The 14765-nt window shown below is 37.3% G+C and overlaps 1 protein-coding gene across 1 annotated transcript in view; it reads right to left on the bottom strand.

Annotated features, from left to right (window-relative positions):
* RYR2 (ryanodine receptor 2 (cardiac)) overlaps positions 1–14765 on the bottom strand; it is a 592347-nt gene that overhangs the window by 372791 nt on the left and 204791 nt on the right. Inside the window, exons 15-16 of the mRNA XM_011935762.1 lie at positions 12518–12682; positions 6514–6635 (exon numbers count right to left, since the gene is read on the bottom strand). Coding sequence (XP_011791152.1) covers positions 6514–6635; positions 12518–12682 — 287 coding nt within the window. The remainder of the gene's footprint in view (positions 1–6513; positions 6636–12517; positions 12683–14765) is intronic.

Genomic DNA, 14765 nt, shown 5'->3' with positions numbered 1-14765 from the left:
GGACTTCTAATTGTTTTTTTTCTTAGACAGAGTTTTGCCCTGTCACCCAGGCTGGAGTGCAGTGGTACGATCTTGGCTCACTGCAACCTCTGCCTCCTGGGTTCAAGGTTTAAGCGATTCTCAAGCCTCAGCCTCCAGAATAGCTGGGATTACAGGTGCATGCCCACCATATCCAGCTAATTTTTGTATTTTTGGTAGAGATGGGGTTTCGTCCCTGTTGGCCAGGCTGCTTTCAAATTACTAACCTCAAGTGACGTGGCAGCCTCAGCCTCCCAAAGTGCTGTGATTACAGGTGTGAGCCACCACACCCAGCCCAATTTGCTACTCTGTAAGTCTTATCATTTTACTGGTTGCATAGCATTCTGTTGTACAGAATGTAGAATACAATATAGTTTACTCTCTGTTGATAAACTCCTGGCCTCAAGTGATCCACCCACCTTGGCCTCCCAAAGTGCTAGGATTATAGGTGTGAGTCACCACTGTGCCCAGCCTAAATTTGGGACTTATAATAGGTAATACTCATGTGCATTTAAGTAAAACTTGTAAAGTAAAAAAGTAAATATATATATATATATGCAATATAAACATGATTACTGGATATATATATGCAATATAAACATATATATGCAACATAAATATGTGCAATATAAACATGATTACTGGATATATATATGCAATATAAACATATATATGCAACATAAATATGTGCAATATAAACATGATTACTGGATATATATATGCAATATAAACATATATATGCAACATAAATATGTGCACTATAAACATGATTACTGGAGTTAAATAACTAAAGGGTAAATATAGAAAAGAAACAAAGACAATAAACCAAAGCTTAATTAAAATTTAATTGCTGAAAAAGCTAATGCATGATTAAGGTCAGTTAAACATAAGAGAAACAAAGGCTCGTTGTGTTTATCCATGGCACTTCTCAGGTGGTCACAAGGGAGAGACATTGTTAAAAGCAGATGTTAGATAACTCAGACAAATATGGCAAATTTGTGATGGGATTGTAACGAGGAGGATAGCTAAAGGAGAAAAAAATCAATGCAGAATCAGCAAAGAGGTTCTAGACCACATTTCCCAAGGGGAACAAGGAATCTCACCTGGAAATAAGCACTGCACATGTCACCTAGATGTGAGTGACATTTGGCCGAGATAAAGTGACAGGACAGGATTTACCTTCCCTCTGAAGTAACCGAAAAAACAAAGTATAATGGGGGGTGGGGGTGGGGGTGGGGACCAAAAAAACATGAAAACTTTCAAGACACTGGATAGCAATGAATAAAGCACAGGAACTCCTGAGGAATGAGAAACAAATCAGGTGAGTCCTACAGCTGCCTCAGTTTACTGCCTAGGAGAATTTCCAGGTCTTGGAGCAGGAAGGGAATCCAGGTGTGACCTGACAGTCTCCATGAGTTGAAGAGACACTGCTGGGCGTCCGGGGAGACCAAGGTTGCTAGAATCCACAGGACAGAGGAGAGGGCTCACAAGAGAGAACCCTGGAGACCTACAGAAGGTCTCCCTCCAATATGCAGCAGAACACTGATGAGAACATCATGAGAAAACTACTCAAGGCAGGGAACAGAATCAGCTGAAAGGATGAGAGGGAACAACAACTGGCCCTCACACCGAACCTGAAAGAGCGCCTGTCCCCAGCAGCCAGACTGGAAAACTTTGCCATTCATGGGGCACTGGATAGAGTATTCAGAGGCTCTTGTCTCAATAGTGGGGAATAAATTGCCCTAGACTAAACACTGCTCTTTCCTCCCAGAAAACTCTAAAGGCAAGATCCAAACAAATCAAACTCTTTCTAGATAACTTAACAGCATCCCAGGAAAAAGCCCAAGAATATTTACAGGAATATAAAAACAGCCAGCATCTAACAAATTCACAATGTCTGGTAACTAAACAAAAATAAGCAGGCATATAAAGAACTATAAAATACAATCATCAATAGGGAGTAAAATTAGTCAACCAAAAGAAAAAAAATTGTCAATCTAGAATGCTGTACACAGCAAAAATACCACTTAAAATGAAGGCAAAGAACACATTTTCAGTTGCACAAAACTGAAAATGTCTATCTCTAACAGACTTTCATGATAAGAAATGTTAAGTCCTTTGGCTGGGCACAGTGGCTCATGCCTGTAATCCCAGCACTTTGGGAGGCTGAGGCGGGCGGATCACGAGGTCAGGAGATGGAAACCATCCTGGCTAACATGGTGAAACCCCGTCTCTACTAAAAACACAAAAAATTAGCCAGGCGTGGTGGTGGGTGCCTGTAGTCTCAGCTACTTGGGAGGCTGAAGCAGGAAAATCGCTTGAACCTGGGAGGTGGAGGTTGCAGTGAGCCGAGATTGTGCCACTCCAGCCTGGGTGACAGAGACTCTGTCTCCAAAAAAAAAAAAAAAATCCTTCAGGCAGAAGAAAACAATACCTGAAGGAAATACAGATCCACACACACAAAAAAAGAGCACTAGAAATGATAACTATATGTGCAAATATAGATGTTTTTGTTATTTAAAACTCTTTAAAAACTAATTGACTGTTTAAATAAAAATATAGTGTAGAATTAATAACAACTATAAATGTAAAATGTATGACAAACTGCAAAAACTGGGAGGGAAGTATAATATTATAATGTTCTTACACTATTCATAGAGTGACAAAATATCAATTAAAGGTAGACTGTGACAAATTAAAGATATATACTATAAACCATAAGTAACCACTAAAATACAAACAAAGTATTACAGCTGTAACCCGTAAGTAACCACTAAAATACAAATAAAGTATTACAGCTAATAAACTTTATTAGAGGAGGTAAGATGAAATAATAGAAAATACTCAACTAATCCAAAAGAAGGGGAAAATGGGACAATGACAAAGTGTTTTTCCTGTGTGGTTAATTTTTTGTAACCCATATGCTCTCATTCTCCCGTGTAAGGGTGGTGATGGTAGTGGTGATGGTGGTGGTGATGGTGGCGTGTGTGCGTGTATCTCTTTTTTATCCTCCTACTAGATGGGATGAATATAAAACAAATAGGAAGAAGACAGACTTAAGCCTACTATATCAATAATCATATTAATGTAAATGAATTAAACAATACAATTTAAAAACAGGGATTATCAAATGGGATAAAAAAGCAAGACCCAACTGCCTATTGCTTAAAAGAAATGCACTTTAAATATAAAGCTACAAACAGGTTAAAGGTTATAGGATGCTAATACCAAAGGGGGGAGGAAACTAGAGTGGTTATGTTCATATTATACAAAGTACATGTTATAGCAAAGAATATTACCAGAGTTAAGGATGGTCATTTCATAATGATAAAGGGGTCAGTTCATCAAAAGAACAAAATCCTAAACATGTATGCACTTAATAACAGAGCTTCAAAATGCACAAAGAAAAGGTGACAAACAGCAAGGAGAAACAGAAATATCCACAATTACAATCAAACACTTTGCAATACCTTTCTCTCAGTAATTAATAGAAAAAAGAGACTGAAAAATGTAAGGAAATTGAAGATTTCTTAAAAGCAACTTAAAAGCAATCAGTCTCACAAAGTATATTATCTGACCATAATGGCATTAAATTAGAAATTAGTAACAGAAAAATATTCAGGAAATTTCTGACTATTTGGAAGCTGAAAAAATCTATTGTTCAAAGAAGTCATCAAAGGGGAAACTGAAAGAAAATATATCAATGCTGGGCGCGATGGCTCACACCTGTAATCCCAGCACTTTGTGAGGCCGAGGTGGGTGGATCACTTGAGGTCAGGTGTTCGAGACCAGCCTGGGCAACATGGTGAAACCATGTCTCTATTAAAAACAAAAAAAACAGCCAGGAGTGGTGGTGCACGCCTGTAATCCTAGCTACTTGGGAAGCTGAGGCAGTAGAACTGCTTAAACCTGGGAGGCAGGTTGCAGTGAGCAGAGATAGGGCCATTGCACTCCAGCCTGGGCAACAGAATGAGAGTAAAGAGCAGAATGGTGAGAGGGGAGGGGAAAGAAGAAAAAGAAAAAGAGAAAGAGAAAGGAAAGGAGAGAAAGGAGAGAAGGAAGGAAGGAAGGAAGGAAGGGAGGGAGGGAGGGAGGGAGGGGCAGGGCAAAAGAAGGAAAGGAAGGGGAGGGGATGGGAGGAAGGAACAAAGGCAGGGAGGAAGGGAGGGAGGAAAGAGGGGAGTGGAGGAGAGAGAGGAAGACTGAAAAGACAGAAAAGAAAGAAAGGAAGAAAGGAAAATCAAAACATGTGAGGTGCCAGTAAAAACAGAAAAGTGTAACACTAAATGCTTTTGTCAACAAAGGTCTCAATGGTATCAGCATTCATCTTACAAAGTTAGAAAAAAGAGAGCAAGGCAAGAAGAAAGAAAATAGAAAAAATCAGACTGGGAATTAGAAAATCTTTTCATAGTTAATAGGGGTTAATGTAACCATCCTATTTTATCATGATAGGTATAACAAACGAATTTCAAATAGCCCAGACAGAAAATCATTTTCAAGATTTAATAAAGCAGCAAGTGTATAATTCAACATTTTTTTAAATCACAGAATCCAAATTTCTCATACTTGGTACTCTATCTAATCAGAAAAGTAATTGTTAAAATTTAAAATTATTCTTCCAAAGAGCAGATGGGCTAAAGTAAATCACATTTAAGATGAATTTTGGTATTTCAGCCAGCATTAAAAAAAGTCACTTATGGTATACTATCACTATATAATGCCTGTAACACTGAGATAGTAGCTTTCCCACAAAATAGTTTTCAAAACAAATAACCAGTTTTTGGTCTAGTATTAAATCAATTTACCAAATGGAATCTCTGTGGTGCCACTGAATACTCTACAGCAGTCAAATTGAATAATAAAAAAAAAAACCCCTCATATTTGAAGAAGTCAGTGCTGACTAAATATAAAATTGACAATTTCCAAGATTTATGATTAATTTGCTCAATCCCTATCATAGGATTGATCAGCTCTAGTAAAGAAAAACTAGTGGGAAGAACAAGATATGAAAAGGCTAAGTTTGTTTCCAAAATAAGTTATAATTTCCAAATAGAACTTCTTGACTAATTTTATACTGCATTAAAATGTAATAAATTTTTATTATAAGAAATAAATACTATATTAAACCACAAGAATATAAATAATACTGAAAAGTAATACAAGTAATAAAAAATACAAAAATGTGATGCATACCCCATTCGACTTAAGCTTTACTCTATCTGACGAGGCTTGGAGTTGAGATGAGGCAGACAAATGGACTAAACACTCAGGATGTGTGGCCAAATGCTGTGCACATTTTTTGGTTACATACGGCACGCACACATATACACACAGTGTGTGTGGTTTATAAAAGGGATGGTTTGTAAAAGAAGCAGAAAATAACACAATCTTGAGTAGGGGAGATTTGTTTTATGCTGAAAAGTCAAAAAAATAATTTACCGACTCAACTACTACAAAAATCCTTTCAAATTCTTTTCCAAATCAATAAACTGGTGAAAAGGTTTGCAATTTAGCATAACAGGAAATAAGTATCTCTAAACATAACAGAAGTTCAGAACAACTTAACAGAAATATTAACAAATAATAGGAATAAACACAAAAGAAAAAAGAAATGAAGAAAGATGGTCAACAAGAAGTTTCCCCCATCAAATTAGCAAAGTTTAAAGAGACAAATGAAATCCCTCAGAAGTCAAAGCATATGTTGGTATAATGTTACCAGAAAATATGTTGGTCACAAGTTTAATTTAGTCTGCAGATATGCAATTGTTGCAATTATTAGGTGGAAAAGCAGTTCTTATGAGAATTACTTTTAAAAAATACGTATCAAAACTCAGCATATATCTAGGCTTCACTGCCCTCATTGAAAAAGGAACTAGGCCGGGCACGGTGGCTCACGCCTGTAATCCCAGCACTTTGGGAGGCCGAGGTGAGCGGACCTCATGGTCAAGAGATCGAGTCCATCCTGACCAATAGAGTGAAACCCCATCTCTACTAAAAATACAAAAAACACACCAGGTGTGGTGGTGAGCGCCTGTACTCCTAGTTACTCGGGAGGCTGAGGCAGGAGAATCGCTTGAACCCAGGAGGCAGAGGTTGCAGTGAGCCGAGATCGTGCCACTGCACTCCAGCCTGGGTGACAGTGCGAGATTCTGTCTCAAAAAAAAAAAAAAGAAAGAAAGAAAGAAAGAAAGAAAAAGAAAAGAAAAAGGAACTACATGGGTCCAGTACAAGGAAGAGTAGTCATTAAATAATCCTAATCTATGCCTATCAATTATAAATTACATATCTAATTTCCAAAACCACATTCTTTTTAAAAGTTTATTTAAAAGAAAGACATTAAATCATCTAAATAACACTTCCTAATGTTTCTGCTGACTTACCAAACAGTATGAGATTTCTTACCATCATAGCATACTTTTAAATTGCCTATTTGCATATCCAATAAAGAAATGAAAATCAAGTATCAAACAACTACACCTACAAAAGAAAAAGTACCTTATAAATCTATTGAAAAGGAAGACTGTGCTCCGGATAACTCGTGCTGTGCGTGATTCTTCGTGCTGGGATCTCGATAAACTTATGCCATCATCCATGTGGCCTTCATGGTGCATAATAGCCTGTAAGAAAGCAAAAATAAGGCCATTACTCCCAACATCTCTTTTCCAAACTAGAGTTAGGGAGATGTGTACTCAAACAGCTGAGCCATAACAATACATAGAATCAAAAGGCAGGTACAGGGGACTATGAAGCTGTTATGTTCAGACAAAATAATATGCACAGCTCCCTATACAAACTACCCATTCCATTTATTCATTTAGTTATTATTTTATTTTTTGGAGATGGGGTCTTCCTATGTTGCCCAGGCTGGTCTTGAACTCCTGGGCTTCAGTGATCCTTCTCCCTCTACCTCCTGCATAGCTAGAATTACAAGCCCCCATCACCATGCGCAGCTCAGTTATCATTTTCAAGAACTACTCAAAAAATGCACTGAGTCAAGTAAAATAAATAGCAGAGCCTTTTCACATATCTACATTGAATGACTGATCCTCAGCCTAAGCAAACTTGGTACAAAGCAGCAAAGGTAACCTTGCATTGGCACTCCAGTCACTGTATCTCTGAACACAGACTAGTCAATAATAAGTACTGAACAATGCTTATAAATCATCTAAATGATAAAGATGTATACATATATTTCTTTTCTTTTGATAGCTCTTTTTGTTTGCTTTTGAACTTTCTTTGAAACTATAATGTAAGGAAAGAGAAATGCAAAACTCTTAAGAAAACAGTTCCATGACTTTCACAAGTAAACATTCCTGCATGACCAACACCCAGCTCAAGAAAGAAAACATTATGGTATCTTAAAATCCTCCTCAGTGCTCCCTTCCTATCCCTATCCTTCACAAGGTTCACCACCTTGCAGACTTTTGACAGCACAGATCAGTTGTGTACTATATATAAGTAGAACCATTTGTTCCCATCTGTGCTTATCTTCATGCAACATTTATAGCAAGATAATTTAATACACCTACCCAGGTGTACTGAGCAAAATTTAGGAACTGTAACTATAAATTATCTAGAAAGCAATGTTAAGAGGAAACTCCTTATATAAAAAATCAGTGAGACACAGATATATCTATATTCAAAGGCAATATCATAGCCTTGAGTGCCCTCATTAATACAGAAAAAAATGACTCAAATGAAGGAATTGTTACTCATTTTCATATCCTAAAAAAAGAACAGCAAAGAAAGCTGAAAAGTAGAACTAATGAAGATTAAGTGAAATTAATAAACTAGAAGTCAAATAAAGTACTAGAAAAGATGAATAAACTCAAAGTTTGATTCTTTGCGATGATAAATAAAACGAAACTCTCACAAACCAGGCTAAAGATCAAACAGAAAGCAAGAACACAGAGAATGGGAAATTATAATACAATACTGGGTGCAACTCCATAGCAAAACCAAAAATCAACCAAATAGAACCAATAAACAAAACTGGGTGCTCCAGGGCAACAGAACAGATTCTTACAAAATAAGACTAATCAAAAGGAAAACGATAATTTAAGATCCAATATTTAAAGGACCTAGGACCAGATGGTTTCACAGGTGAGCTGTGATAAAGCTTCAAAAAACAGCTACCTTTCGTGGCAGACTAGTCTAGGCCAAAGACTGGGAAACTACAGTACATCACCTGTTTCCGTATCGCTCATAAGCTAAGAATGGTGTTTACACTTTTAAATGGTTGAAAAAAAGACCAGAGTAGAATGATGTTTTGCGACACATAAAAATTAATAAACACAAAAACCGTATGAAATTCCAAATTCAGTGTCCATAAAGAGAAGTTAACTTCCCCCATAAATATACATGTAATAATTCTAAATAAAATATTAATTAATTAAATCTAGTAGAATTTCAAAAGAATCATACACTATGGTCAAAGAGGGTTTACTCTGTGAATTTAAGAACCCCTTTAATAATTGTAGGTCTGGTGACTTATTTTATCAACAAGTTAAAAGACACAACATACGATTTTTATCTTTTTGATTAAAATTAAGTAATCACTGCTATTTTTAAAAGGCTAAGGAAAATTGACATAGCAGGAGGCTACTTAAACACAAAAACAACTTCAACTGTCCTCAGGATGCAAGTTACAGCTTCGATAAAATAGCAGTGGAAATTCACAATGGGAAAATATGCTGGGATAAGAAACCAGCACAGACCAGACGAAAGAACAGCAAGCTGAGATAAAAAGGTGAGCTGGGTGAGATAAGGACAAGAAAAAAAAAAAAGCATGAAAACTAAAATTTTAAAGGCACAGAAAGGGCTTAGGAACAGAACAGCACCAAAGAAAAAATGAGGACTTTGGAAGACACATTTGAGCAGCGAAGTGTAGAGAAAAGGTCAGGGAGAACACTGAGAGGAAAGACAGCCGTGTTCCTGAGAAAGAAACCAGCAGACTAAAACGGCACGAAAACAGGAACCAAAGACATGGTTGGAAAAGTAGATGCACATACCCAACTTGTTCCAAACATACATAAAAGTTTTCCAATAATTTAAGTGTATGTTTTAAACATTTAATTAAAATTAAACGAAACTAAAAATGGTGTTCATCTAGTTGTAGTTATATACAAATACGAAATTGCCACGTGTGTCTAGCAGTTACTGATTTGGACAGCACAGCCTTATACCTAGCTTCGAGTTCATGGGAATTATGAAGAGCATAGGCAATGGGGAAAAAAAGTCAGACATATCTAGAACATGAGGTATTCTATAATTGGCACGGATTTTTAAAAAACGCGATGGCACAGGAAAAAAGTAAGCTGAGAATCTGTTCTAGATAAAAGAGACTGAAAGGCATAAAAATAAATAAGTGCATGAATTTTGATTGCATCCTGATTTTAATCAACTAGAAAAGATATTATTGGGACAAAAGAATAAAGATGAATACAAACAGGATAGTCAGTGATGTAATAGAACTACCATAATGGTGTGTAACAGTACTGTGGATGTGTGAATGCATACACACACAGAGAGAGAAAAGAAAGCAGGAAACGAAAGCAGATCTGGCTAACTATAATAATTGTTGACTCTAATTCAAGAGTATGTGGATGTTCATTGGTTTAGTCTTTTAACGTTTTTCATATTTGAAATTTTCATAAGTAAAATATTAAAAGAAAAAAGATAACATCTGCTAAATCTAGCAGAAAAACCACGACCAAACATCATTATCAAAAGAAAAATTTGCTTTAAAGCCAAATCAACCTCTTCTGTCACCATTTCGACAACATTAGCTGTTCACCTTGAGAATGCTAACCCAGAGCTCATGCTGGCTCATAATTCTGTAACGCTAATGCAGTTGAAGACCAAGTTAGCAGGTGCATGGGCAATCTCACCAACTCAATTATAATTCCACATCTTTGAAAATACATGTTTTCATTCAAGAAACATTTATTGAGCACCTACTCTGGTTCCAGCACTCTGCTAGATAGTGAAAATACATAAATCAAAGACATAGTTCCAATCTCAGAGTTTAGTAATGAAGACAGAATAAGTCGCAATTACGTATCTTTAACTCTTCTTTTCCTTTCTCACTCCCGCCCCCTCCTTAGATTGTGTTTAATTTCTGGCTTCTTGGTTTCTGGGGACCTCAAAAAGTAGCTTAAGCAATTTGGACTCAAATATGGAACAATATGGATAAATGTTACGGACCTTTTGCTGAGCAAAGGGAGGCATATACAAAAGAGGACATGCTATAGAATTTGATTTATAAAAACTCCAACATCTGCTAAAACAGAAAAATGACCGTAAGATCATTTCCATGAAAGAGAAAGATCACACGAGCAGCCAGGCGCGGTGGCTCACGCCTGTAATCCCAGCACTTTGGGAGGCTGAGGCGGACAGATCACGAGGTCAGGAGATCGAGACCATCCTGGCTAACACAGTGAAACCCCTTCTCTACCAAAAATACAAAAATTAGCTGGGCGTGGTGGCGGATGCCTGTAGTCCCAGCTACTTGGGAGTCTGAGGCAGGAGAATCGCTTGAACCCGGGAGGCAGAGCCTGCAGTGAGCCGAGACTGCGCCACTGCACTTCAGCCTGGCCACAGAGTGAGACTGTCAAAAAAAAAAAAAAAACAAAATCGCAGGAGTAGTTGTCCCTGGGTGAAAGGGAGCAGGAATAACCTAGAGAGGAATGCTGGGAAACTTCTTGGAATTAGACATGTTCCACATGGAGATAAGCTTGTGGGTTAAACTCTACAGCTGCTGAGCTCAGTGGCTCACTCCTGTAATCCCAGCACTTTGGGAGGCTGAGGCGGGCAGATCACCTGAGGTCAGGAGTTTGAAACCAGCCTGGCCAATATGGTGAAACCCCATCTCCACTAAAAAAAAAAAGTTAGCTGGCCCCAGCGGTGGGCGTCTGTAATTCCAGCTACTCAGGAGGCTGAGACAGGGGAATTGCTTGAACCCAGGAGGCAGAGGTTGCAGTGAGCAGAGATCGCACCACTGCACTCCAGACAACAGAGTGAAACTCTTGTGTTAAAAAAAAAAAAGAAACTCTCTACAGCTAAATGTTTACGTTTTGATGTGTATAAATATTATCTCTAAAAGTTGAAAATAAGTAACAGTAATAATCTAGTGAGACATAGCATAGGATTGGAGGTGTAACTGAAACAACAGGAAGAGAGCATTGAAAATGTTGAATGGTGAGGACTCAGGGGTTCATTACACTATTAGTTATTTTGCATAAATTTAAATTATCTATAATAAAAAGTTTTCAAACCAGCCACCTTCAGTTGCAAGAAATAGGGAATGCTTCACAAATATTGAATACATACAAGTACACTTAAATGTATGAGCCTAGATCAAAGACGTAAAAAACAAGGGATCATCTTATTATAATGCTGATATAGGTCTTGCAGAATTGTCTGAGGATCTCTATCCCAAGCTCCGAGGAAGGTTGTACCGGGATGCAGTCAAGTCAAACTCTATCCCTGCAGCATCAGATTTCACCTTCACTAAAATCAGCACTGGTCACTCTAAATAGATCACAAGAACAGTGATCTATTTAGTTACTGGAATGTGGGTATAGATTTTGATTAATAAATCTCTTGAAAATAAAAAGGTCTGTATCACTAAAGCCTTCCTTTCCAAGGTCTCACGTTTCCAGAAACAATGTGAGTTGTTATTTGGTTCTGTGCACTGTGCTGCATGTCATATGTAAAAACATAAACAATCTAGTATGATGTACTCCCTCAGGGGAGTTGCAAATTTGCAAGGGGGTGGGGGACAGTGGTGAGAGAAAGAGAGATATGTAGCCTACTAAATAAAATAGCACAAGGAATGTGTTTATAAAATGTAATGAGTTATAGATGAACAATATGAGAACTCAAAGGAGGGAGTAGCTGATAAGCTGATACAGTAAGGAAGAACTTCTAAAATGACAAATAAATTGCATCTGTGGATGATGGATAAGAGTCACAGAGCCAAAAAAGGTTTGAAGGTGTTCCAAACAGAAGAAACAATCTGCAGAGGCACAGGTGTGTAAAAGCCATGGTAGTCTGACAGACTGCAAGGAATGTGTTGTTAAGTGACATGCTGGGGAAATTGAAGGCAACGTCTGGAAATCAGGAAGAGCATCATTATCACTTCCAAAAGGCAGGCCTCTTCTTGTAAACAAGGAGATGTCAGTAACGGACTTTCTCAAAGCATGGAGGACAAAGTGAACTGTACTTAACTAAAATCCAGAAGACGGCACTGTATATTTCTTCACTTCATATTTAAATAAACGCATCCCATTATCCTATATATGAGTGATGTAACATCCAGCTATGCTCACCTTACAAAGCTGAAGAGTCTATTACAGTGGAATCTGCCCTTTCGCTTGCAAAATTATGAACTTCTGCAGGTGACTAAAAAGATTAGCCACTTCTTTTTGACTTGTGCTTGGGTACTTTATTTATAAAAAATGGCTTCTATAAATTATGTTTTTTTCTATCATCTTACCTTACGTTGTATAGATCCCATTCTCACGGATTTCACATCCACAGACTGGTAAGTAAGCCATAGTCCTGTGTCCACATGTTGTATATAGCATACTGAGTCACCGTATTTTATTTCAGATGTTCCCATGCCATCGACTTCTTTTCTCACCCCTGCATCCAATTTTTCCTAAGGAGAGAGGGGGGAAAAAAGGTCAGTAAACATTCAAAAATATTAGTGTATAGCAAAAGAATTTTGTCTTATTGTAAATATGTTCTTTAAAAAATTCAGCTCTCTGAAGTCCCCTGAAATAATGGCCAAATATTTCATTCTAACAGTTCAACCTCTAACATATGCTTGAATTATTCACATTGGTAGAACATTATTTTGGCCATAATGTAAAATTTTTAAGTTTTATGTTGCATAATGGCCAACTCCAAACCAGAGATCTTAAAATTAGTAATTTAAGCTAAATAACCTTCCTGGGTTTTTGTGGCTTTTTTTTTTTCTTTATCGGTGATAAAGAGCAAAGGTTTGGGGGACAGAGAGATTTAGTTTTGAGTTCAGCCTCTGCAACTCACTACCTCTAAGATGTTAGCAAGTTAATTAAACCTTTTAAGCCTCAGTTTTTGCATCCATAAATAAAGCTAATAAGGTACCTCTCCATGGGATCAAAAGAAAAATAAGATAATACATGCAGATTTCAGAATAGTGTCCTTGGGATAAACTTTAAACTTTTTTGACAATTTTGACAATAATAATGGTGGCAATGATTGGTAATGAACCTGTTAATGAAAATGATTATTTATTTTGAACTAATCAAAGCTAAAATTCAGTTTCTACTACTGCAGTTTCCAACTTGGACTACAGAGGTATTCGCCCTCAAAGGGCTACTATGCCAAGCTTCCTCTCCTAGGAAGTAGCAATCCGTCCTCTGACAGCAACCAAATGTTTCTTTCACATCTCTGTTTATGTCAGCACTTCCTCCTTCAACATGCTCTCTTTCCATTTTTCCTCCCATGCAGAGCTGTGATCTTCAGGAACTCACTATGCCTTAAAGTCCCGTACAGTCCCTAAAGCAACAATGAAAAAGTCAAAGGTACTTCCTTTTTTTTTTTGAGACAGAGTCTCGCTCTGTCGCCCAGGCTGGAGTGCAGCGGTGCGATCTCGGCTCACTGCAAGCTCCGCCTCCCGCGTTCACGCCATTCTCCTGCCTCAGCCGCCCAGCAGCTGGGACTACAGGCGCCGCCACCTCGCCCGGCTAATTTTTGTATTTTTAGTAGAGACGGGGTTTCACCAGGTTAGCCAGGACGGTCTCGATCTCTTGACCTCGTGATCCACCCGCCTCGGCCTCCCAAAGTGCTGGGATTACAGGCGTAAGCCACCACGCCCGGCCAGTACCTCCTTTCTTTAATCTCTTATTCTTTTTTCTTCCTTGGTCTAACCTTCCTTGTTAATTTATTTTACGTGTCTTCTATGTCTTTGGTCATATGACTTTTATTTATAATTATAGTTACACGAATGTTTTGAAGATTCAGTCAGAGTAAAATGTATGTCTGCTATACAAAAACGAACAATTTTAAAACAACCCAAATGTTGAACAGACTTTTCATGTCATTTGTATAATATATTAATAATTAATGACCTGAAAATAATTATGAACACTCCATAAACAATTGAAAATTCAAATTAAAATGAGTTGAAATTTTTAACACAAAAGGTCAAGGTCACCTAATATATAATTATCAATTAAGTTGATTCACTCATTATGCAAATAACTTGAAACACTCTTCTAAGCATCTGTAATAAAACAGACAATAAAACCTTTCCAATTTCATTCTATCAGCCTAGATAAACTACTAATCTACTTACACCAACCCTGTCAATAGAAAAATTAAATTCTGGGAAAATAATAAAACACTGTAATTATCTCTTCAGAACAGAACAGTGAGCCTCTAACATTTTTTTTTTTTTTGGTCTTTTCTTCAAGCAAATTGGTTTGTGGCTAGATTATTTGTAGGTATATGGATTGTATATTAAGAAGTCACACAATTATTAATTGTGAAATTATGCTTTCTTTGTATTTTATTGATGTATTTCACATCCGTCTCTGGATTAGAAGATTTAATTGTGAAATTTCATGACGATTATGTTTTTTTTGTTTTTTTTTTTTAGATGGAGTCTTGCTCTGTCACCCAGGCTGGAATGCAGTGGTGCAGTCTCGGCTCACTGTAATCTCCGCCTCCTGGTTTCAAGCAATTTTCCTGCCTCA

The sequence above is a fragment of the Colobus angolensis genome, unplaced genomic scaffold (genome assembly GCF_000951035.1).
Source record: "Colobus angolensis palliatus isolate OR3802 unplaced genomic scaffold, Cang.pa_1.0 Scaffold148, whole genome shotgun sequence".
Lineage (NCBI taxonomy): Eukaryota > Metazoa > Chordata > Mammalia > Primates > Cercopithecidae > Colobus > Colobus angolensis.
This window is presented reverse-complemented; position numbering and strand designations above follow the sequence as displayed.